Below are 26,397 nucleotides of genomic sequence, written 5' to 3' on the forward strand. Positions count from 1 at the left end.
ATCAGAGGGAATTAACAATGTACTTTTTTTCTTTTATGGTGCAAGAGTAAATTTTCTCATATATTCTCCATTTATTGCTAAGATTCTGAAAGAGTTAATTTTATGAACCTTCAGCTGTTTATTCATAATCATGCCATACATTTGAGGCAATAAGTGTTACTTATGTAACATCCTGGCTTAAGTCAACAAAATCAAGCAAATAATGCAGCAACTTGACATTTACTATGCTAATATTGACTTAAATCACTTATCCGATTATCAAACCAGAAAACAGTGACAATAATGTTGAAAATCATATTTAACTAATTATTTTTGTTCATCCAAACTGTTGAATAATGCAACCGTATTGTATTTAGAAACGTAAGAAACTTGAAAAAGGATTGGCTCCAAAATTGACTACAATTTGATTCTTCATCAATTTTAGTCTTTTCTTAATAAGTTTGGCTAGATAGTAAAATTGGCAAGATTTCCAATTAAGTTAAGCTTTCTTACAAGGAGTGAGCAACATTATTGACTGAAGCCTTACAAACTCTGGAGGAGATTGACTCCCGAATATCTTTCACAATGGAACCAGAGATCGAGGTGGTCAAAAGAACCTTTCCGAAATCTCAAAGAACGAGATTAATGTTAGTCTTCACTGGAAACGATGGTGTGCGATCAGTTAGAGTCGAAATGGCACATGGAGAGCTTAACCGGCCAGTCGTAAAGTTAGCGCCAGTATTCTATGATGGTGTTGCCGAGATCAAAAACAGGATAAAGAGCAATCAATTTTAAGTCTTTTCTTGTTAAGTTTTGCTAGAAAGTAATATTTTTCGCAAAGTATCTAAGTTAGTTGAGCTTTCTTGCAACAAAGAGCAACATTATTATCATTAACTGAAGCCTTACAAACTTCAGAACGAGATTGAACAGAGTTTCTCACTGAGCATACTCTTAACTTCAATCAAACTTAAAGTTATAGTCCTTTAAACGTCCGAGCGGCTAAAAGGTTCGACGAGATCTTTAGTCAATTGCAAGAGTGAAGAACCAGGCCGGCATAAAACTCTCGAAACAGGCCGTGGAGACTGGGTTCCGCTGAGATTCCTGAGCAGCCGCAACATTGTTATTCTCTTAAAATATCACATTTCGAAAAAGCAGTATTATAGTTGTCAAAAACTATGAACAATAATTATCGTAAAACGATAGAATGAACCCTACTTATAAGGGAAACAGAAATTTGAAGTAATTTTAACCTTGAGAACCTCAAGCGTTTTAATTTCATATCGTACATTTAGAAGAACCGCTGGCTTTACCCGGTATTTGATTCTTGTTTCATAGTAAATTTGGTTCTGTCAAGTATAGAAAAATTGGTATATAAAATTAACCAGCCGTAAAGCGTTTATTAACTGATTATGTTAAATTCACAGTCTTCTAGCAAGCGATCCAAGCTCGTTTGACCAATAAAACAAAATACAAAAAAAAACAACTATCACAACAACTCAGAATTTCTGAATTTGTTAAGAGGTAAAGATTGGCATTCAGATGCTGTTATTAGCCGACTAACGTCAACGATTCCATCTACATTTCAGATGAATATAACAGACTGCCCATCGGGCTCATCGCACGTATAAGATTGTCGTGCGGTTGGCGCGCCGCTAGACTAAGCCGAGGACAGCTAACCAGATGGGTTAAGAGGGCCACAAAGTGTGTTGTGTGGAAGTATAGAACTTGGGCAACAATGATCAAAGCTCAAATAATGATGACAGCGATCTCTTAAAACAAATAATAAAAAAATCCTTTGCAGATGTAGTAATGACACATTTCCAACATCAGAGTCAAGTAAAGCAGTTCCGAGATCAAGAACAGCAGCAGCAAATTGAGTGTTTGCAAATTATCTGCTAATGTTCAGTTCGCGGTCATATCCCAGTCGATACTAGCTTATTTAGCCAATACAAGAGACTGGAGAGAGCAAACTGACATCACATCGACTCAAATCAATTCAGAAGAAAAGAAGAGGAGTGAAGATTTGGTATCTGATGCTGTAAATCAGCTGAACAATGTCAGCTGGTTATTTACAAGGAATGTGGTAATGGCACAATTCCAACATCAAAGTACAAAATTATTTGAAGATTTGAAAAGAGCATAACAGCAACATGAAAGTTTAAAAATTGTACGGCAATGTTCAGTTCACGGTCATATCCCAATCGATACTAGCCCGTTGAGCCAATCGAAGAGACTGGAGAAAGCAAACTGACATCACATCGACTCAAATCAATTCAGAAGAAAAGAAGAGGAGTGAAGATTTTGTATCTGATGCTGTAAATCAGCTGAACAATGTCAGCTGGTTATTTACAAGGAATGTGGTAATGGCACAATTCCAACATCAAAGTACAAAATTATTTGAAGATTTGAAAAGAGCATAACAGCAACATGATGAATGTTTAAAAATTGCAGGGCAATGTTCAGTTCACGGTCATATCCCAATCGATACTAGCCCATTGAGCCAATCGAAGAGACTGGAGAAAGCAAACATATCACAACGACTCAAATCAATTCAGAAGAAAAGAAGAGGAGTGAAGATTGGTATCTGATGCTGTAAATCAGCTGAACAATGTCAGCTGGTATTTTACAAGGAATGTGGTAATGGCACAATTCCAACATCAGAGTACAAATTTGTTTGAAGATTTGAAAAGAGCATAACAGCAACAAGATGAATGTTTAAAAATTGTATGGCAATGTTCAGTTAACGGTCATATCCCAATCGATACTAGCCCATTGAGCTAATCGAAGAGACTGGAGAAAGCAAACTGATATCACATCGACTCAAATCAGTTCAGAAGAAAAGAAGAAGAGTGAAGATTGGTATCTGATGCTGTAAATCAGCTGAACAATGTCAGCTGGTGTTTTACAAGGAATGTGGTAATGCCACAATTCCAACATCAAAGTACAAAATTATTTGAAGATTTGAAAAGAGCATAACAGCAACATGATGAATGTTTAAAAATTGCAGGGCAATGTTCAGTTCACGGTCATATCCCAATCGATACTAGCCCATTGAGCCAATCGAAGAGACTGGAGAAAGCAAACATATCACAACGACTCAAATCAATACAGAAGAAAAGAAGAGGAGTGAAGATTGGTATCTGATGCTGTAAATCAGCTGAACAATGTCAGCTGGTATTTTACAAGGAATGTGGTAATGGCACAATTCCAACATCAGAGTACAAATTTGTTTGAAGATTTGAAAAGAGCATAACAGCAACAAGATGAATGTTTAAAAATTGTATGGCAATGTTCAGTTAACGGTCATATCCCAATCGATACTAGCCCATTGAGCTAATCGAAGAGACTGGAGAAAGCAAACTGATATCACATCGACTCAAATCAGTTCAGAAGAAAAGAAGAAGAGTGAAGATTGGTATCTGATGCTGTAAATCAGCTGAACAATGTCAGCTGGTGTTTTACAAGGAATGTGGTAATGGCACAACTCCAAAATCAGAGTACAAATTTGTTTGAAGATTTGAAAAGAGCTGACAGCAACATGAATGTTTAAAAATTGTAAGGCAATGTTCAGTTCACGGTCATATCTCAATCGATACTAGCCCATTGAGCCAATCGAAGAGACTGGAGAAAGCAAACTGACATCACATCGACTTAAATCAATTCAGGAGAAAAGAAGAGGAGTGAAGATTGGTATCTGATGCTGTAAATCAGCTGAACAATGTCAGCTGGTTATTTACAAGAAATGTGGTAATGGCACAATTCCAACATCAGAGTACAAAAGTATTTGAAGTTTTGAAAAGAGCATAACAGCAACATGATGAATGTTTAAAAACTGTAAGGCAATGTTCAGTTCACGGTCATATCTCAATCGATAATAGCCCATTGAGCCAATCGAAGAGACTGGAGAAAGCAAACTGACATCACATCAACTTAAATCAATTCAGAAGAAAAGAAGAGGAGTGAAGATTGGTATCTGATGCTGTAAATCAGCTGAACAATGTCAGCTGGTTATTTACAAGGAATGTGGTAATGGCACAATTCCAACATCAGAGTACAAAATTGTTTGAAGATTTGAAAAGAGCATAACAGCAACATGATGAATGTTTAAAAGTTGTAGGGCAATGTTCAGTTCACGGTCATATCCCAATCGATACAAGCCCAATGAGCCAATCGAAGAGACCGAAGAAAGCAAACTGACATCACATCGACTCAAATCAATTCAGAAGAAAAAAAGAGGAGTGAAGATTGGTATCTGATGCTGTAAATCAGCTGAACAATGTCAGCTGGTTATTTGCACGGAATGTGGTAATGGGCACAATTCCAGCATCAGAGTACAAAATTGTTTGAAGATTTGAAAAGAGCATACCAGCAACATGATGAATGTTTAAAAATTGTAAGGCAATGTTCAGTTCACGGTCATATCTCAATCGATAATAGCCCATTGAGCCAATCGAAGAGACTGGAGAAAGTAAACTGACATCACGTCGACTCAAATCAATTCAGAAGAAAAGAAGAGGAGTGAAGATTGGTATCTGATGCTGTAAATCAGCTGAACAATGTCAGCTGGTTATTTACACGGAATGTGGTAATGGGCACAATTCCAGCATCAGAGTACAAAATTGTTTGAAGATTTGAAAAGAGCATACCAGCAACATGATGAATGTTTAAAAATTGTAAGGCAATGTTCAGTTCACGGTCATATCTCAATCGATAATAGCCCATTGAGCCAATCGAAGAGACTGGAGAAAGCAAACTGACATCACGTAGACTCAAATCAATTCAGAAGAAAAGAAGAGGAGTGAAGATTGGTATCTGATGCTGTAAATCAGCTGAACAATGTCAGCTGGTTAATTACACGGAATGTGGTAATGGGCACAATTCCAGCATCAGAGTACAAAATTGTTTGAAGATTTGAAAAGAGCATACCAGCAACATGATGAATGTTTAAAAATTGTAAGGCAATGTTCAGTTCACGGTCATATCTCAATCGATAATAGCCCATTGAGCCAATCAAAGAGACCGAAGAAAGCAAACTGACATCACATCAACTTAAATCAATTCAGAAGAAAAGAAGAGGAGTGAAGATTGGTATCTGATGCTGTAAATCAGCTGAACAATGTCAGCTGGTTATTTACAAGGAATGTGGTAATGGCACAATTCCAACATCAGAGTACAAAAGTATTTGAAGTTTTGAAAAGAGCATAACAGCAACATGATGAATGTTTAAAAACTGTAAGGCAATGTTCAGTTCACGGTCATATCTCAATCGATACTAGCCCATTGAGCCAATCGAAGAGACTGGAGAGAGCAAACTGACATCACATCGACTCAAATCAATTCAGAAGAAAAGAAGAGGAGTGAAGATTGGTATCTGATGCTGTAAATCAGCTGAACAATGTCAGCTGGTTATTTAGACGGAATGTGGTAATGGGCACAATTCCAGCATCAGAGTACAAAATTGTTTGAAGATTTGAAAAGAGCATACCAGCAACAAGATGAATGTTTAAAAAATGTAAGGCAATGTTCAGTTCACGGTCATATCTCAATCGATAATAGCCCATTGAGCCAATCGAAGAGACTGGAGAAAGCAAACTGACATCACGTCGACTCAAATCAATTCAGAAGAAAAGAAGAGGAGTGAAGATTGGTATCTGATGCTGTAAATCAGCTGAACAATGTCAGCTGGTTATTTACAAGGAATGTGGTAATGGCAGAATTCCAACATCAGAGTAAAAATTTGTTTGGAGATTTGAAAAGAGCATAACAGCAACATGATGAATGTTTAAAAATTGTATGGCAATGTTCAGTTCACGGTCATATCCCAATCGATACTAGCCCATTGAGCCGATCGAAGAGACTGGAGAAAGCAAACTGACATCACATCAACTTAAATCAATTCAGAAGAAAAGAAGAGGAGTGGAGATTGGTATCTGATGCTGTAAATCAGCTGAACAATGTCAGCTGGTTATTTACACGGAATGTGGTAATGGGCACAATTCCAGCATCAGAGTACAAAATTGTTTGAAGATTTGAAAAGAGCATACCAGCAACATGATGAATGTTTAAAAATTGTAAGGCAATGTTCAGTTCACGGTCATATCTCAATCGATAATAGCCCATTGAGCCAATCGAAGAGACTGGAGAAAGCAAACTGACATCACGTCGACTCAAATCAATTCAGAAGAAAAGAAGAGGAGTGAAGATTGGTATCTGATGCTGTAAATCAGCTGAACAATGTCAGCTGGTTATTTACACGGAATGTGGTAATGGGCACAATTCCAGCATCAGAGTACAAAATTGTTTGAACATTTGAAAAGAGCATACCAGCAACATGATGAATGTTTAAAAATTGTAAGGCAATGTTCAGTTCACGGTCATATCTCAATCGATAATAGCCCATTGAGCCAATCGAAGAGACTGGAGAGAGCAAACTGACATCACATCGACTCAAACCAATTCAGAAGAAAAGAAGATAAGTGAAGATTGGTATCTGATGCTGTAAATCAGCTGAACAATGTCAGCTGGTTATTTACACGGAATGTGGTAATGGGCACAATTCCAGCATCAGAGTACAAAATTGTTTGAAGATTTGAAAAGAGCATACCAGCAACATGATGAATGTTTAAAAATTGTAAGGCAATGTTCAGTTCACGGTCATATCTCAATCGATAATAGCCCATTGAGCCAATCGAAGAGACTGGAGAAAGCAAACTGACATCACGTAGACTCAAATCAATTCAGAAGAAAAGAAGAGGAGTGAAGATTGGTATCTGATGCTGTAAATCAGCTGAACAATGTCAGCTGGTTATTTACAAGGAATGTGGTAATGGCAGAATTCCAACATCAGAGTAAAAATTTGTTTGGAGATTTGAAAAGAGCATAACAGCAACATGATGAATGTTTAAAAATTGTATGGCAATGTTCAGTTCACGGTCATATCCCAATCGATACTAGCCCATTGAGCCAATCGAAGAGACTGGAGAAAGCAAACTGACATCACATCAACTTAAATCAATTCAGAAGAAAAGAAGAGGAGTGAAGATTGGTATCTGATGCTGTAAATCAGCTGAACAATGTCAGCTGGTTATTTACAAGGAATGTGGTAATGGCACAATTCTAACATCAGAGTACAAAATTGTTTGAAGATTTGAAAAGTGCATAACAGCAACATGATGAATTTTTAAAAGTTGTAGGGCAATGTTCAGTTCACGGTCATATCCCAATCGATACAAGCCCATTGAGCCAATCGAAGAGACCGAAGAAAGCAAACTGACATCACATCGACTCAAATCAATTCAGAAGAAAAAAAGAGGAGTGAAGATTGGTATTTGATGCTGTAAATCAGCTGAACAATGTCAGCTGGTTATTTACACGGAATGTGGTAATGGGCACAATTCCAGCATCAGAGTACAAAATTGTTTGAAGATTTGAAAAGAGCATACCAGCAACATGATGAATGTTTAAAAATTGAAAGGCAATGTTCAGTTCACGGTCATATCCCAATCGATACTAGCCCATTGAGCCAATCGAAGAGACTGGAGAGAGCAAACTGACATCACATCGACTCAAATCAAATCAGAAGAAAAGAAGAGGAGTGAAGATTGGTATCTGATGCAGTAAATCGGCCAAAAGATGTCAACTGGATATTTACTAGGAATGTGGTAATCACACAATTCCTAAATCAGTTTGTTCAACCTAGCACTTTGGTAAGATTGGGTGCAATTTTTAATTGACGGTCATATCTCAAACAATGCCAACTCAATGATCCAATAAAAGAATCTGAAGAAAGCAAATCGATTGAGAGCAGAGCAGTAAAGAGTAATTTTGGGTGCCTTAAATCAGCTGAAAAATGTCAACTGGATATTTAATAGGAATGTGGTAATGACAGAATCCCGACATTGGAGCATACAATCCTTTCAAAAATTGAAAGGCAGCGTAAAAGCAGTAGCATGTTGAATGTTTACAAATTGTATGGTAATGTTCAGTTCACGATGATATCCCAATCGATACTAGCTCATTGAGCCAATCGAAGAGACTGGAGAAAGCAAACTGATATCACAACGACTCAAATCAATTCAGAAAAAAAAGAGAAGAGGAGTGAAGATTGGTATCTGATGCTGTAAATCAGCTGAACAATGTCAGCTGGTGTTTTACAAGGAATGTGGTAATGGCACAATTCCAACATCAGAGTACAAATTTGTTTGAAGATTTGAAAAGAGCATAACAGCAACATGATGAATGTTAAAAAATTGTATGGCAATGTTCAGTTCACGGTCATATCCCAATCGATACTAGCTCATTGAGCCAATCGAAGAGACTGGAGAAAGCAAACTGGTATCACATCGACTCAAATCAGTTCAGAAGAAAAGAGAAGAGGAGTGAAGATTGGTATCTGATGCTGTAAATCAGCTGAACAATTTCAACTGTATATTTACTAGGAATGTGGTAATGTCACGATTCCGACATCAAGTACGAAATTAATTTGAGGAACCTAACTTGATCACAAGAAGATTTGAATGATCGTACGAACAAGAAATCTTAACTTGAAAATAGAAGTACACATTTATTAGGCAATCGCATTCATATCGGAGAAGGAGCTGTAGAATTTAAACGTACTGAAAGCTTGGAAAAGTAGTTCAAGCGACTTACTGGTCATTTCGGCAACGTTGAGATGCAACGCCTGGGTGATAGGGTTAAACCCTCAATAATCTATCTGAAACAGTCACAAGGATTTTGATCGTTTAAGTATTGGCGAAATTCACCAAATTGTTAACTTCTCCGTTGAGATATGTCTCATACAAAATGCCACATCCAAGAAATTTTAAAATAAAAACTTGTGAAAGTATCAGTAAAATATTGAACTAAAACCATTACAGCATTACTAGCTAGCCATATCATAAATTGTAAAAAAAAATAAAATAAAGCTGAGCTTCTGCAATCTGTTGCATTCTGTTGAAAATTGCAATCTGTTAATTAATCCGACTATGTCCTTATAGACTGAACACATTATTCCACACAAGTAACACAAACCATTAACAAATGCGTTTTCATGGTTGATGACTACATAAAACATAGCTGGCAGATTGCCAGAAAATAGCCGCAATAGACCCGTAGATCGGCAGTCTAAAAAAACAGTAAAAAAGACAGACCAAAAAAATTCGTCTTTTCATTGAAGGCTGATCTGTTATATTTTGATTAAAAATATGTATAAGTTATTGCTGCCTCTTTTAGCTGATCTCAAATAACCTTCAATTAGAGTGACACACACCCATTTGACCTTATCTCTTTGAATTAAAGTAAATAAAAGTCAATTTCAAAGTGAGGAAGTCATTTTTGAGAGTGAGGTAAGTCAAGTGTGACCAAAAATTTAATCACGCGCATGAACAAAAAACTCGCTCCACTAAGAGCGAAAAATGACGTCACACATGCAATTCAGTTGAAATTGCATGAACGAATGAACAAAAAGTGGCTGTGACGTCATATGGTCGTAACAAAAATCATGACGACGAAATAAAAAAAAACCAAGAGAAGGCCAATAATAGCCTCAGCTATCGCTTCGCGGCTATTAATAAGACAATGATGACAAATTGAGAATGAAATCGTTTACATGACTCAGCCTAATAGATAAATTTGCTTCATTGATTCCCAAAACGCCTCTTATTGACATGCAATGACTTTGGGAATGAATTTTTTTGAATGCCACTGAATTATTGAACCAATACATGGCTTTACGTCACAACTAAGAAAACCGAGGAAAATGTCCTTCAGACATGGGCCTCAAAAAATAAAACGCTACAAAGTTCACAATAAAAATGCAGTTCATATATTGCTCATACTTTTGGACTATATTTGAATAACCAAACACAATCAAACCATTTTAGCAGGTTTAAATTCTCACACATCGTTATTCTAGTTATTTTCAAAAAAAATGACCGACATACTGCCGGTTTTGCGAAATACTAACGACAATACTAATGCACATACATTTATGACAAAAAGACAATTCAAATATTTATACCCATTCATGTGGGCGAATTCACTAAGAAAGGTGCTTTCAAAGTAAAAATGTCACAAGAAATGTGCACTCTGCTAGCATTTAACGATTGAATAATCCAACTCAACGACAGGTTAAATTTACGTCTGCCCCAAAATTAAGTTGAAAAACGGATCCTGCGGAAAATTGACAGAAAAGAACCACGGTTGATTCCCATGACAAGTTTTTCTATTATAAAAGAAAATGTGAAAGATGCCAAAAAGTACGCGCACTTTTGAATATACATGGTAACTAAGCTTAACGCTACTTCTTACAGGAAAGAATCAACTATTATTATTATCGATTAGCATCAAGCCGAGCAAAATGGAGACAAAAATTTTGCCAAGTCACATTCTTTAATATTTGAGGACCAACTTCCAAACGGAAGCCTCTACAAAATGTTTGATTTCAATTCAAAACTATACTGTCTAACACTTTCAAAACCTCAAATTCAAACTTACTTGAAAAAAAATATCTTTTTTTACTTCGAGCTAGAAATTCAAGTTTCAGACTGAGTTTTGAAATGAAACCAAACATTCCTCAGAGGTTTATGTTTTGTAGTTGGTCTACGAAACTTGCAATAATTTGACTTACAAGTTTTTGTTTAGATCAATATCTCAAGAGAAAGCATAGAACATTGTATTCAACAATTTCAGATTATTGCTGATCATAGCAACAAGCAAAAAAGCTCATCAGAACATTCAGACGCCAAGATAATTTATTTCTCATTTGACTAGCATGACTCTAATAATTTTAGTTGAAAATCCTTAAAATTGTGTTTAAAAAGCCAAACTAAACCTCTAAGCCAATCTTAATCGACACACATTATAGATACATTTACTAGAAATTGGAGTAAACTATCTTTTTTTTTATTTCCTACGTACATAAGAGGACGATTCCTATGCGTTATTCTACAAAAAAGTCTTCAAAAAGCGCATTCTGGTTCAATAGGCTTCTACCGCGATTCATTTAACGTTGCTAACAAAAATGATGAATATTTTTTTTTGTCTCGATTAATACATGTTTACTTGGTTCGATACTTATCATTAGCAAATGTTGCCAGACAAAAATCCATTTTTGCCGTAAACAAAGGTATCCTTCAACAAAGTTTTTGCTGCTCATGGCACAATATCGCGCACATATTCAGAACCAAGCGAGAAAAATGTTTCTTAAACGTAATTCTAAGGTCTGTTAACTAATTATAACAACCTGCATATAAACAAATTTCATACAAATATAAATGAAGAGACAAACGCGAAAATATTCACAATTTAACATCAGTCGTCTCACTTCTTTTCTACCACTAGAATTATCAAAATATGTCATTGAAGCCTTCTTTTACACAAGTAGAAAATTCACAGAGAACTTGAATTTCAATAACTTTATTTCGAAAAACTTTACATCGAATACTGTCAGTTGTAATAAGGCGTTGTGTAACATTTCCTGGCATAATTTTAAGTGAGGTTTGAACTGCAGACAAGTAACTTCATAACATTTAAGAAACCGCAGGAAAGTTGATTATTTTCTTTAGTATGCCATTACTTTGATTCGAGTCTTACTTATCAAGAGCTAATTATTATTTACCTTCAGGTTTGTATAGAAGTTTGTATAGAACTTCAGTTTGGATAGAAGTTTGTATAGAACCAAGTTTGTATAGAAGTTTGTATAAAACTTCAAGTTTGTATGGAAGTTTTGTTCTCATACAATTTTGAGAGCAACCGGAAAACAAATGATTATAGATTTTGAAGTAAAAACAAAACCGACTAACGTCGGGCGAATTGGTCTCAACCGACCGGCGAGCGTTGGCTCCGTAAGTATCTAGCTGCGATTTAGTGAGGCTAGCTTGAGTTTAATTGAATGGGCGTGAGGTGGCGCAGCCGGGGATGCACCGAGAGGGGTAGTTTGATGGGGGCTTTGGCTGCACGGGGCCACGTCCTTACGGCCTGAACGATGAGCAGGGGGGATTGTGGGTGAAGTGAGGCGCTGATGTGGGTGGGAGAGGTGTGAAAAGGGAGTGGGGAGGGCGGTTCCAAATTCTATGAACCGACCTTCACACCATGAGTATACATCTCCAAAACAGATTTTGTGAATCACATAATAGGAGACAAGTGAGCTAAAATGCTCTAACAGAACTTAATGCCCTCTGGGCGCTACCTGTTTATCCCGTTTTTAGAACGAAAAGTCAAATAGGTCAGATGGAAAATTTATCAAGCGAAAAATCGCATAAAAATCGCATAAACAACCACAGGACTACTGTAATTGCTACAAAATTTGTTCGAGAGCAATTAAACATAGCTGACTAACGTGGTCTAATTGCTCTCAAACGACCAGCTAGTGCTTGGTTTTGGTAGCCAGCTGGGGCTTCGGGATGACATCATGGGGGGGGGGGGGGGTGAGCGGACAGCTGGAGGTTAAAGCGCAAGAGATGGGGGATGAGGGTAGAGATGCCTAAGGGGGAGGGGGTTGTCTGAGGGCGGTCAAACTTAGATTTAACGATCAAGAACCGCCCTTCACACTATAAAAATGCTTGCTCAAAAGTTTTGGTGAATCGCATACTCAGAGACTAGTAAACAGTAAGGCTCTAAGAGAGTTGCTCAGTCACTTAATGCTCTCTTTACCCATTAATCTCGTTTTTGAGGACGAAAAATCAAATCGGTCAGACAAAAAATTGCTCAAGCAAAAAATCGCATTAAAGAAGACCTTAAAATTTGTGCCATTAATACGCTACCCCTTCCTGACTTAATTTTTGAGCAGCTATAATTTCAGCTGTTTATATTCTTGTAATCAGAGAATTTCAAGATTTATCGACAACCTCAGTTCTCGATAATTATTTAAACTCTCTAATGACTAAGAAAATAAAAAGCTGCAATTATAGCTGCTCAAAAAATTTAGCCAGGAAAGGGTAGCTCACTGATCACATCACCCGTTTCTTATGACTTCGAATGCTCTTAGTGTGCGTAAGATTTAGCAACACTCTTGGGGTTGTGAACAAAATCAGTTTTCTTATCCGCAGCTGTCAAAAAACATTTTCAAGTTTGTCGCTTCCCTGAGGTGCGTAAGTTAAGTTGTTTCCTCTTTTTATTTTCTAAAACCATTGTTTGAACAATCTAAAAATCCTTGTTTTTAACTTTGATTTCCCATTTCAATTAAGCGCAACTAGAGAGAATATAGCTATGTCAAAATATTTCAAATATACATATTTACAGAACTCGCTATGTACAAACAACTATTTACAAATTAATCATCAAACACTATAACTGCATTCGGATTTTCGCAAAGAAACGAAAATTTTCGGGTGTCAAAATGGCAGCCTGGTCAAACAAATTGACAATGACATCTTTATAAAGCACATTTTTTGCTCGAAAGCAACGGCAAATGTAAGTAATTCTAATACAGTACACAAATAATCGGTCTTAATTTTTTATATGTCTAGCAAAGAAAACCGAACAAGAGGATTCATAGCACTGGTGTTTCAGCAAAAGGTCAACGTCATAGCCAAGACTAACATATATAAATTCTAACTAGTATTAACGTATTACAGCTCCTTTAACTAATTTCAAACAACACAGACCCTAAACGCAATTTTGTTAATTACTTTCTATAAAGCAATAAACAATAATAAAACGCTGATCAACAATCACATTAGTAGATCTAATCTCGTCTAACTCATGTCAAGAGCTGATTATTTTACAGAAGTTGCGACAAAACAGGCAGCAGTGATTTAGCCACTGATGGTCCGTATTTATCTTCTGTTGTAAACTAAGCTCTAGAGTCGTAAACTAAGACTTCGCGCCGTAATATCGAGTATGTTCTATTATTGCTCTTAAAAATCTGTCGTATCCTGCCACCAATATCTTGTAAGCTCAACTATGATGCCATCTGCAATCTTCTTTAATCTTCTAAAATTCGTTTGATTCGAAGATCTCTCGGGTTACTCTGTTACTAGAGAGCTGTGTTGTCAAAGAAGCTCCTGTAGTTGTACTTTTCCCATCGTTGCCTCAGTTTCTCGATTCTCTTGTTTCTCTGTCTGATTAGCTTCACCTGATCCTCTTCTTGGCGTTTCTTTTGCTTCAACCACCTATGTTAAAATACACATGTCATCTCACAGCCGGTACCGGATTGCTGCGGCACTACCATTTAAAGCTCTCCGAATTTCTCTCACCTAAGAGAGTCTAGTAAGCCAAAAGGCTCTAATAGAACTTAATGCCCTCCGGGAGTTACCTGTTTATCACGTTTTTTAGGACGATAAGTCAAAAAGGTCAGACAAAAAATCGGTCAACAGAAACATCGCATAAAAAAGACCACACGGCTATTATGACAGCTCTCAAACTTTGTATGAGAGCAATTAACTTCAATTCTGTACCAACAGTCCATTTGCAGAACCGATGATGGTCATTAATGTTAAAAAAATGGGTATTTAATTATGCTACCCTGATTCTGGCATCTACAAGACCTATGAAGCAAGAGAACTATTCTTTTGGGGGGAAAAGGTACCGATCACAAATTTCCAAAAATATAATGGGGGCTCTAATGGGAGAGATTTTGAGTAAGTTCGCGAACGATCTGCAGCAACAGGTAGCCCTTCAGAGTGTCAATTTCACAACAAGGATCAATTGGTCCAGCAATTGACACTCTGAAAAACTACCTTTTGTTAGAGACCTAACAGTTACTCTGTGGAGTTTTTCTTACTTTCTAAAAGCAGCATCTGAGTCCTCCTGTGTCCTTGTGTACAGAACACTCTGTTCTTCTTGTCTCTTGTACTCCTGCATCAGTTTGTCCTGTTGTGCCTGTCTGTCTTTCTCCTTCACCCAGTCGTTGAAACTACGCCTCGCTTGCTCTTCCTGGAAAAAGAGGGAAAATTAAAAAATACCAGCCGATTAAAACAAATGCATATTATTTGAAGTTCGTCTTGAGATCGTCTGGCTTTTTATCGAGAATCACCCAGCGGTTCGAGATGTCAGCCAGAATTTCAAAATGCAGTCTGCAGAGTTATGTAATCTTGCTTGAAACACGCACCTTGCAGTTTTGAAAAGTTCGTGGGGGTCAACTTCGGGATAAGTATGGAAACTTATCGGGCGAATTAACGTCGGGCGAATTGTTCTCAAACGACCGGCGAGCGGTTGGCTTCGTCAGTAGCTAGCCACGGTTTAGTGAGGCTAGCTTTAGCTTGAATCGACTCTGCAACTTTTAGTTTTCTAGCCTTGTTAGTAAGAGAAAAACTGATAATTTAAAAATTTGCAAAATACTGCAAAATTTAAAAGAACAGTTTCCAGATTTCGCAGTGGAAAAATAAATGTTCAAAACCATTGTTTGTCTCTGGAGTTATGTCAAGTAACCCATCTGCAAGACTTGAAAAGCTTAGTTGGCCAGTAATGATCGCTAAACTCAGAAAAGGACAAAAATATTCAAAAATTATGAAAACAATTGAAAATTTTAACAAAATCTAGCTAAAACTCAAGAAATTAAAATCTTCAAAACCATTTCATTGTCTCAAGAGACTATCCAGTATCCTTATTTCAAGCTTTAAATAGTTTCACTGGCTCATAAAGATCCATAAACTTGGAACATGATAATAAGTTTTACAAAAAAATGCTAAAATTAGTGATAAAAAGTTAAAAACTAACCCATGGCCAAAAAAATTTTCTCAGTAACTTATAATCAATCCCTAATGGAGGTTTTTTGACCCCTGAGGCTAAAAAAAATTGACAAATGTCAAAAAAATTCAAAATTCTAGATGTTAGACTCTTGAAAACCATTCCATTACATCTAGAAACTAAACACTAAACCATTGTCAAACCCTAGAGGAGAATCTTTGACTCTCGAGGCTGGGGGCTGACGTAGGGAGGGGGAGGGGGTTGGTGGGGGGCAATATCGCTATGGGGGGGTGGGGATTACAGTGGGGGGAGAGGGTCAACCAAGAGTGGGTCAGAAAAGTCCCGAAAAGTCAAATGGGTCAGACGAAAAATCGGTCAAGCGAAAAATCGCATAAAAAAGACCGACAAGACTAATATAATTGATATAAACTTCGTTTGAGAGCAATTAAACATTGCAAACTTTCGCCATTTGAAAACTACGTGCACGTTTGAATTACAGTTAGGAATTCGTTTGACAGCTTCACTTGAAAAAAATGAATACAAGAACTACATAAAACCGAAAATGAGCGGCTCCTAACAAAGCTTTTCATATATTGATCCCAACAAGAATGAATACCTAGACAACTAAATCTCAAATTTACAAATATATCAAAATTAAATAATTAAACTGTTTCCGTCAGAGGCAAACAATTTCCATTAATTAATTTCTCCCAAGTACAAGTGGAAACGCGCTCTACACTCCATTTCTATAACCAATATAAATGTAATCAAAATAAAACAATAAAAACACTAAAAATGGTCGACAAACAACTGAAACCTGAATAAACTGTCAATAAACAAAAAAAAATAATTGCAGGCCCAGCGGGGAGATACTCAGCTAGTTCATAAAAGATGAAAAAAGCGCTTTGCCACAGGCAATAAGCATAAATCACTAACGTCGGGCGAATTGCTCTCAAACGACCGGGGAGCGGTTGGCGTCGGTATGCTAGCATTAGGGATGCTAGCCAACTAGGGCTTAGGGATGTTAGCATTAGGGGTAGGGGTGGGGTGAACAGAGTGCGTGCGTGTATGTGGCGCGAATGGGAAAGGGGTGTCAAGCGAAGGGGGGGGGGGGTCAAGCGATGTGGGGTAGGTTTGCGAAGGCTAGATGAGAGGGGGCTTCAAATCGACGGCTTTAAAGCGACAGCTTCCCTTCACAACATGAAATTGTCTCCTCAAACAGTTTTGGTGAATCATATTCTTAGAGCATAGTAAAACTTAGGGCTATAAGAGAACTTAATGCCCTCCGAGCGCTACCTGTTTATCCCGTTTTTGAGGTAGAAAAGTCAAATGGGTCAGACAAAAAATCGCATTCAAAAGACCAGCAGGACTAATACAGTTGCTACAAACTTCGTTTGATAGCAATTAATTATAAAAAAATGGAAGTACAAATTAACTCAGCAAAATTCGCTAGAAAATTCAAATCGCTCAATCGCACTGGAGAATATTCCATAAAATCGGTCGAGCAAAAATATAAGTAAAAACAGCACAAAGGACTACATCAAGTTCAAGGCCAATAAGTAGCAACTTCTGCGATTAAATTTACAGAAAAAAAGTTCAAGGAAACAAATTACTAAACCAACTGTACAAGTGTAGCAATAAACTTAAGATTTTTTGAGAAGTACAGATTAAATGGCTCTCAAAAACGTTCAGTGAATTGAGAAGTGATAGCCTATTCTATCAAATAGGAACCTTTACTTCAAACTCAATAAGAAGAAAGAATATTCTAGAACAACGGTCAGGCAACAATTTTGCATAAAAAGACAACTAAAAATGCTCCCAACTTCCTGCGATTACAAAACAACACAAGACTGAAAGAAAACCAATATCAAACGGGTTTAAATCGCTAGGTGGAGGAGGGCGGACGGGCGTGTTGGGCGAGGGGTGACTGAGGGGGGGGGGGGCTTAGATTACACCATAAAATTGTCGCCTCAAAACAGTTTCGGTGAATCTCATACTTAGGAAACTAGAAAGACGTGAGGCTCTAAGAGAGCTGCTGAGCCACTTAGTGCCCTCCGAGCTTTACATTTTCTTCCCATTTTGAGTACGAAAAAATAAAAGGGTCAGACAAAATCGGTCAAGCGAACAATTGCATTGCTCGGTCAAGCAAAAAGAACACAGGACTAATCTGCAAAACAGAACTCACAGGACTAACAATTATTATTAATTCTGTTAAAAACTCTGCTCAATGAATTATCAAAATATCAAAGGCAAGGAAAAATGTTGCTATTCTAACCATTCGCAAAACAAACTAAAGTTTTCGTGGCAACTCAATAACACTACCCCACTAAATTCTCAACAACACTAAACAATTGCAAATAGAAGAAACAGAGAACTACGCAAAGTATTAGCCAACATATAATCTCTCAAATATACTTTTGTCATTAAAAGCGTTACTAAAGGGTTGAGCTGTTTTTCTTCTACCGATCATTATGCTCTACAGTGAGGGTCTTTGTTCGTTGTACTTAACATTATGCAAACATAATTCTGCCGTAAAGAGCACTTGTCAGTTTCTTAATAATAACTAAAACCCAACGGCTAGGGGTCCAATTTTTTTGTCATTAAACGTCTTTCAGAAATAAACACTTGTAGCAAAACAGGTTGACAGCAAGCTTAATGGTATAAAAGATAGAAGCAACAAAAAGGTAATTTTTGACAACTTATCATCCCAATTCTTGATGTTTCTCTCCTGCTTAAGGCTTTCACAGCATACCAAAGCAACTTAATAAAGAAAACATGCAAATTTTTTTCCTTTTCCTCAAAATTTTAGCTAATGAAGCATTATTTTCAACTCATTTAAAAGAGCGCGTTTCCACCAATATCCGGGTACTTATAATATCTGAAGCACTCACTGTTTGCGAAACAATTTTAAATTTTGCGCTGAAAAAATATTACACTGAAAAGAGACTACACATTTCTGCAAGTTAAGACATCGTTAATAACAAAGTGGATACTCTCCCTAAGTGAAAAAAGAACTTTTGGCTGAACCTTTTTTTGCCTTTTTTCTTGTCTAATTTTTGCTTACCAAAGGAGCATTTTCCTTATGCTGTCTATCTAATAACTTTTCCAGAAAAATTTGTGGGTCAGACAAAAACTGCATAAAAAAGACCAACAGGCTCAAAAAAATGCTCAAAAGTTTGAGATAAACTTCAAAGTAAGCTTACTGTACCTTACACCACTTGTTTCTTCACAGCTTTTATCTGTCGTGGCAAAATAGATTAAATGTTAGCATTATTGATCTCGATTCACGGTCACATTTCAATCAAAACTAGATCATTGAGCCAATTGAAGAGACTGGAGAAAATAAATTGACATCACATCAACTCAACTCCATTTAGAAGAGAGGAGTAGCAAACAATATCTGATGCTGTAGATCATCTGAGCAATTTCAGCAGAATATTTAGTAGGAAAGTGGTAATGACAAAATTCCATCAAGTTTCTTTTAAAAATGAATTTATAAATCCACAGAGCCATTATAACGTCTGATAGCTGCAACTAGTTGCAGAAACACTTAAAAACAGTCTATTAATGTTAAGTTCACGGTCATATCCCAACCGATACAAGCTCATTGAGCAAATCAAAGAGACTGGAGAAAGCAAACTCATATCACATCGACTCAAATCAATTCAGAAGAAAAAAAGAGGAGTGAAGATTTTGTATCTGATGCTGTAAATCAGCTGAACAATGTCAGCTGGTGTTTTACAAGGAATGTGGTAATGGCACAATTCCAACATCAGAGTACAAATTTGTTTGAAGATTTGAAAAGAGCATAACAGCAACATGATGAATGTTAAAAAATTGTATGGCAATGTTCAGTTCACGGTCATATCCCAATCGATACTAGCTCATTGAGCCAATCGAAGAGACTGGAGAAAGCAAACTGGTATCACATCGACTCAGCTCAGTTCAGAAGAAAAGAGAAGAGGAGTGAAGATTGGTATCTGATGATGTAAATCAGCTGAACAATGTCAGCTGGTTATTTACTAGGAATGTGGTAATGTCACGATTCCAACATCAGAGTAAACAATCGACTCAAAAATTGGAAAACAGCATAAAAGAAGCATGTTAAATGTTTACAAATTGTATGGAAATGTTCAGTTCGCGGTCATATCCCAATCGATACTAGCTGATTGAGCAAATCGAAGAGACTGGAGAAAGCAAACTGACATCACATCAACTCAATTCAGAAAAAGAGGAGTGAACTTTGTTATTGGATGGTGTAAGACGGCCGATCAATTCCAGCTGTTATTTTACTAGGATTGTGGTAATGACACAAATCCTTCACCCTTCTACTTGTAAACTTTCTGAGAATTTTCAACGAACATACCTTATCGTCTTTGCTCATGTCCTGAAACAAAACACAGGTTAATTTTGAATTTCAATAGCACGTTAAATGAATAAAGAAACACGTGCTTGATACAACTTTTCCTTCTCCTTCCGCTCCTTTTCTTTCTTATTACGCTCCTCTTCGTCTTTTTGGCGACACCATTCTTCGAACACTTCTCTGTTACGCTCTTCCTTCTTACGCAGTTCCTAAATAATTTTCAATTCCTAAAAATTTTTGCTGTCAAAAACTTAACATAACCTAAATAAAATTTACAAGTTCTTTTTCATCTCAGATTTTCAAGGCATACATTATGGCAATAGGTGTGCTTTCATGTTGTTTTTGCTAGGTTTAAACTTTTCGCTATTACGATTATCAGTAAAAGATTTTTTGCCGTAGAAAAACGCTTAAAACAGATGCAATTAAGCTAGTTCTTTTTTGGCGATTTCAATTACAGTTCTAGTAACATCCAGCACTTCCGAGTTTCAAGTTTAAAAAATTCATGGAATAATTCAGAAGGCCACTTATTCTGACCTCCTGTTGTTTGCTTGCAGCCTCTTTGTCTTTCTTCACTTTCATCGCATGAGCTTTTCTGGCATCCTCAATCATTTGCAAGGTCCGACTCCTAAGCAAAACAAAAATAAACATCAGGATGGATCCAGAACGGTCCACAGACATTGTGAGTAAATATATCTTGACCAAAATCTTTCGAAAAGTCTACAAAAACCATCGAAAGGTTTTTTAGACTTTTCAGTTTCATAATAACGGTGAGAATTTGTCAGGAAACAAAAAAGAATCTTTGAAAATCTTTTTTGTCCAAAAATGGACTAAAAACAATTATTTTGATTATGCCCATATATTATCATTACGAAAAAAATGGATCTATTCTCCCCCCCCCGGGCTTAGTGTTCATATATTTTACGCCTCCAGGTGCACGTGCTAGTTTTTGCCTAGTAACGTGCTGTACAACAACCCATAAAATGTAATTGGGGGCATAGAAACACGGAGGGGGGGGGGGGGGGGGCATAAAAAAACACGTAATTTTAGGGGGGGCATAACAGGTAATTTTACGTAAATTAAATTATTCTCACAAAACTTTTAAGACAACAGTAATAAAAGATGATTTTAAGAAAAAGATCGAAATGATATCTGTAAAGTAAATTTTTTCGTTTCGCTTCCAAAACTTTTTTGCTCTGCCCTGATAATTTTTCCATTCAAGAAATCCACTTTGAGCTTAAGTCTACTTTTAATAATTTGTATATAGACGGCACATTGCCTGGAAATAACTGCAATTGACTCAGGCAGCAAAAACGATAACAACTTAAATTACAGTGACAACAATATAAATCTAGATTTCATAATTTAAAATCTTATATTTGTTTTTAGCAACAAATTTTCCAGGGGTCAAACCAACAAATTCATCTACGAGGTAATAGAAGTAACTGATTAAAAATGTTGCGTCTAGCTTTAGAAAAGCGAACATATTGTCGCAATGAAAATTGTTGGAGACAGCGAAAAAAACTTAACAGGACGAGTCCTCATTAACAATTTTCGAAAAACAAAAATAAACGAAAAATTAGATTTGAAAAGGATAAATTTTAAACGAACAGCAATTTTGAGGAACACCAAAAGAGACAGAGGTGCAACAAAAACGGGACAAGAAAGAAAAATGTATCCAAGTCATTCAACTTAAAAACCCTACACTTCTCAAATTAACATTCCATCACTTTTAGTCACAATTTAGAGGAATTGGGCCCAAAACTCAAAGAACTGCCCTGCGCATTATCAACTTATGTCTACTCAGCACTTCAGGTAGAATACTCAAACGGATTAAGCGCTTGGAGAACTGCTAAGCAAAAAAATTCTTTCGAGGTTACCAGTTTATACCGTTTCTTCAGAAAAAATCTCCATGTTTGTTGATTAGGCGGAAAATTGGTTCGATAAAACGAGATCGAATTTATATATCAAATATAATTTTCATTTCGTTCTGCTTCAAAACTTTTGCTCTGCCGTATTGTTTTTTCCGTTCAAAAAATCCACTTTGAGCTTTAAGTCTCATTTTTACAATTTGAATATAGACGGTAGATTGCCTGGATATAACTGCGATCAACTCAGGCAAAAAAGATAACAACTTAAATTACAGTAAGAGCAATATAAATCTAGATTTTTGTATATAAATCTACATAATAAATCAATACAAATCTACATAATTTAAACTAAATAAATCTTTTACTTGTTTTTATTTTATCAAAAAATTTTCCAGGGAATCAAACCAACACATTCATCTACGATGCAATAGAAGTAACTGATTAAAATGTTGCATCTAGCTTTAGAAATGCAAAAAAATTGTTGCAATGAAAATTTTGGTGACAGCGAAAATACTTAACAGGATGATTTTAAGAGAAAGATCGAAATGATATCTGTAAAGTAAATTTTTTCGTTTCGCTTCCAAAACTTTTTTGCTCTGCAATGATAATTTTTCCATTCAAGAAATCCACTTTGAGCTTAAGTCTACTTTTATTAATTTGTATATAGACGGCACATTGCCTGGAAATAACTGCAATTGACTCAGGCAGCAAAAACGATAACAACTTAAATTACAGTGACAACAATATAAATCTAGATTTCATAATTTAAAATCTTATATTTGTTTTTAGCAACAAATTTTCCAGGGGTCAAACCAACAAATTCATCTACGAGGTAATAGAAGTAACTGATTAAAAATGTTGCGTCTAGCTTTAGAAAAGCGAACATATTGTCGCAATGAAAATTGTTGGAGACAGCGAAAAAAACTTAACAGGACGAGTCCTCATTAACAATTTTCGAAAAACAAAAATAAACGAAAAATTAGATTTGAAAAGGATAAATTTTAAACGAACAGCAATTTTGAGGAACACCAAAAGAGACAGAGGTGCAACAAAAACGGGACAAGAAAGAAAAATGTATCCAAGTCATTCAACTTAAAAACCCTACACTTCTCAAATTAACATTCCATCACTTTTAGTCACAATTTAGAGGAATTGGGCCCAAAACTCAAAGAACTGCCCTGCGCATTATCAACTTATGTCTACTCAGCACTTCAGGTAGAATACTCAAACGGATTAAGCGCTTGGAGAACTGCTAAGCAAAAAAATTCTTTCGAGGTTACCAGTTTATACCGTTTCTTCAGAAAAAATCTCCATGTTTGTTGATTAGGCGGAAAATTGGTTCGATAAAACGAGATCGAATTTATATATCAAATATAATTTTCATTTCGTTCTGCTTCAAAACTTTTGCTCTGCCGTATTGTTTTTTCCGTTCAAAAAATCCACTTTGAGCTTTAAGTCTCATTTTTACAATTTGAATATAGACGGTAGATTGCCTGGATATAACTGCGATCAACTCAGGCAAAAAAGATAACAACTTAAATTACAGTAAGAGCAATATAAATCTAGATTTTTGTATATAAATCTACATAATAAATCAATACAAATCTACATAATTTAAACTAAATAAATCTTTTACTTGTTTTTATTTTATCAAAAAATTTTCCAGGGAATCAAACCAACACATTCATCTACGATGCAATAGAAGTAACTGATTAAAATATTGCATCTAGCTTTAGAAATGCAAAAAAATTGTTGCAATGAAAATTTTGGTGACAGCGAAAATACTTAACAGGACGAGTCCTCATTAACAATCATCGAAATCGCCAAAAATTAGCGAATAATTAGATTTGGAAAGGATAACTTTTAAACGAACACCAATTTTGAGGAAAACCAAGAGACAGAGGTGGAACAAAAACGGGTTAAAAAGAAAATGTATCCAAGTCATAAAACTTAAAAACCCTGCACCTCTAAAATTTTAACAAAAAAACATTCTATCACTTTTAGTCACTATTTATTTAATTACATTAGGTGATAATGTGCGAAAAAAGCAGACCACAATTTGAAATTCACTTCTAAACTTCCAAAAAGATATTATGTCTAAATAAAAAAACAGTAAATACAACATGTAGCCACGATTTAACAACGAACTTTCAGAACCAGAGCAACGTAGATCAATCAAAAATGAAGCACTAAAAAGTGAAAAAGTCACTCAAGAAGTCAAGTTATGTTCTAGAACAAAGGCGCAAAAACGGTCAAGCAAAAATTGACATAAGAAAACGTTTAAAATAACTGCTTCAAACTTTGCTCGAGAGCAATTAAACATAACCAACTAACGTCGGTCGAATTAGTCCCAAACGACTTTCGAGGGGTTGCCCTGTCGAAGAATTGGGTCCCGAACTCAAAGAACTGCCCTCCGCACTATTAACTTATGTCTACTCAGCACTTCATGTAGCATACTCAGACGAACTAGGCTCTTGGAGAACTGTTGAGCAGATAAATTGTTTCGAGTTAACCAGTTTGAAAAAAATAGGCTCATGTGCACACACTGATGCGAACGTGAGTTGTCAAATTAGCTCAGATAATGGCTGCATAAGATTTCTCGAACCCGAGGGAAAATCTAAAAATGCAAAACGAAAACTAGTGAGTTTACTTCTCTGATGCACCGCTGGTGGTAGTCGAAGATCGCTTGATTGGTTCAATATTAGCTTTGTTTCTTGGGTCAACATCAGCTTGTGTAACTTGACGCACTTCCACAGTTGTTAGAGACTGACTCGGTAATACTGAATCTTCGCTGTTCCTTGATTTTCTTTCTTCCGCATTGTCATTCGCAGCATAGAGAACGGTTTCCGCGTCCAGTCCTTCATTCTGAACTACAGTAGCAGGTTCAATTGATTCAGATTCTTGATCAATAATAGCATTTTTGGCATCGACCGGGTTACTAGGATTATCGCTTCCAGTGGACCCAGCCCCGGCATTCTCATTTTCTTCCATACTATCTATATTTCCGACAGAAAAGTGCCCATTCTTCTCTACCACCAACTCAGCTTCATTTTCAGCTTCGTTCACATCTGTTAGGCTCTCAACGACATCGTCTCGTATATCCTCCGCTTTAACAGCTTGTAAATCTTTTTCGTCTTCTAACGCAACGGCTTCTACTTCATCGCCATTCTCAAGGTTCTCTGCTTGCACTTGTGCCATAAAACCATTGAATCTTGAATATTCATATTAAAAAAAAAATTGCCCAAGAGCTTCATTTGAACTTGTCTAGCCTTGACGACAGACCAGATATAAAAACGAACAATTAAAACAACTCTATCGAAAGCTCTATGTTGCCAGAGTGATTATCCTCAGGAATTACAAGCTAACGGTGACTACCGACAGCCATATTGGTTATCGAAGAACATTGAATTGTTGCTGTAGGGGACGTCTATTGTTGTAGCTTGATGTAGGGGACGTCTCAACTTTCACGGTTAGATCCGCCGAAGAGGACGGCAGTTCGCACAATCAAAGCAGATTTTCCACGTGCACACATCTTCGTCAAGGCACTCCTCCCGCACTCTCTGGTATATGAGGTTCAGCAGTCGATTTTTCAGTCCAGACTAATCCAGAAACAACGCATGAGAAAATCAGTTTGCCATTTCTGGACATGTCAATTAACGTACAACCGGAGGGGACACTTTTTTGCACATGTAATCAAAAACCATTAGATACTGGAACAATTGTGAAGTATCGTAGCTGTGCACCACTTCAACATAAGAAAAGCATAACACAGGGAACAATACACCGCCTGTTCCGAGCCACCAGCAATTGGGAAGCGTTCCATGGAGCATTGACAAATAATGAAATTTGGGAACGTAATAAATATCCTAGGCATTGGGTAGGGAATATCGTCGAGGATACAATTAACCAGCTGCGAATGAAAGAACAAAGAAAAAGATATAACGCGGGTGTAGCCGTAAAACAACAGAAAAATACTGAAACAACAATTTGTATTACAGTACTGAGGCAGCATCTCTAATGAATTGATAAAAATCTCAAACCCCACGTGGTTTATGAACTCACTTGTAATGGATATAAATCCATCTATGTAGGGCAGTCATGCCGACGTATTACTGTAATATCCGTGCACTGCGTACGGTTACGGGTTGGTTTGGGGGTTTTTATAAAGCACTTTAAAACCTCGGGGTTACTGATGAAAATATTCAAGTCTAAGACTTTAATTAATTATGAAGCTGTAAATAATCAAACTGTTCAATATAGAGTTAGAATTATTGGCCGAAAATACAATAAGTTTCAAAAGATGAGAAGGTGTAAAGATAATAAGAGAAAGGCAGCACAATTATATGAGGTTTAGTTTTGAATATAGTCTTTGGTTTCGGTCCTATGAATGGTTGATTCATCTTAGGTTATTTTTACCCATTTTCTTTAATCTCTTTGGGATCTTCTCATAATTATTTTGTACCGCACGGGTCTTTGTTAGTTAAACTAACAGATAACAGGTTTACCTGCCTGACGAATCCCGTCAAGAACAAACATTCCTTGACGTCTCCCGTTAAGATG

The 26,397-nt window shown here is 36.5% G+C and overlaps 3 protein-coding genes across 3 annotated transcripts in view; 1 reads left to right on the forward strand and 2 right to left on the reverse strand.

Annotated features, from left to right (window-relative positions):
- The window catches only part of LOC142349400 (putative Bax inhibitor 1), a 189,157-nt gene that overhangs the window by 113,488 nt on the left and 49,272 nt on the right, over positions 1-26,397 (forward strand). The gene's annotated exons all lie outside the window — the stretch shown is intronic.
- Positions 1-26,397, reverse strand: part of LOC142349403 (putative SERF-like protein) — a 241,169-nt gene that overhangs the window by 4,609 nt on the left and 210,163 nt on the right. Inside the window, exon 2 of the mRNA XM_075400936.1 lies at positions 8,629-8,694. Coding sequence (XP_075257051.1) covers positions 8,629-8,635 — 7 coding nt within the window. The 5' untranslated portion in view covers positions 8,636-8,694. The remainder of the gene's footprint in view (positions 1-8,628; positions 8,695-26,397) is intronic.
- LOC142349295 (uncharacterized) lies at positions 13,130-25,509 on the reverse strand. The gene is made up of 6 exons (XM_075400765.1): positions 24,488-25,509; positions 20,504-20,594; positions 20,059-20,178; positions 19,973-19,993; positions 14,702-14,853; positions 13,130-14,090 (listed from the first exon to the last, which is right to left on the reverse strand). Exons 1-6 carry the CDS (start codon positions 25,033-25,035, stop codon positions 13,955-13,957), a joined length of 1,068 nt encoding a protein of 355 aa, XP_075256880.1. The 5' UTR covers positions 25,036-25,509; the 3' UTR covers positions 13,130-13,954.

The sequence above is a fragment of the Convolutriloba macropyga genome, chromosome 11, assembly GCF_964194025.1.
Source record: "Convolutriloba macropyga chromosome 11, txConMacr16.3, whole genome shotgun sequence".
Taxonomy (NCBI): Eukaryota; Metazoa; Xenacoelomorpha; order Acoela; family Convolutidae; genus Convolutriloba; species Convolutriloba macropyga.

Excerpts from the sequence above, each read along its gene's own strand:
- LOC142349295 (XM_075400765.1), bottom strand. The coding sequence starts at position 25,035 with ATGGCACAAGTGCAAGCAGAGAACCTTGAGAATGGCGATGAAGTAGAA. Across the intron at positions 14,854-19,972 it reads ACATGAGCAAAGACGATAAG|GAAGAGCAAGCGAGGCGTAG; the intron begins GTATGTTCGTTG and ends CTCTTTTTCCAG. Across the intron at positions 14,091-14,701 it reads TCAGATGCTGCTTTTAGAAA|GTGGTTGAAGCAAAAGAAAC; the intron begins GTAAGAAAAACT and ends ATTTTAACATAG.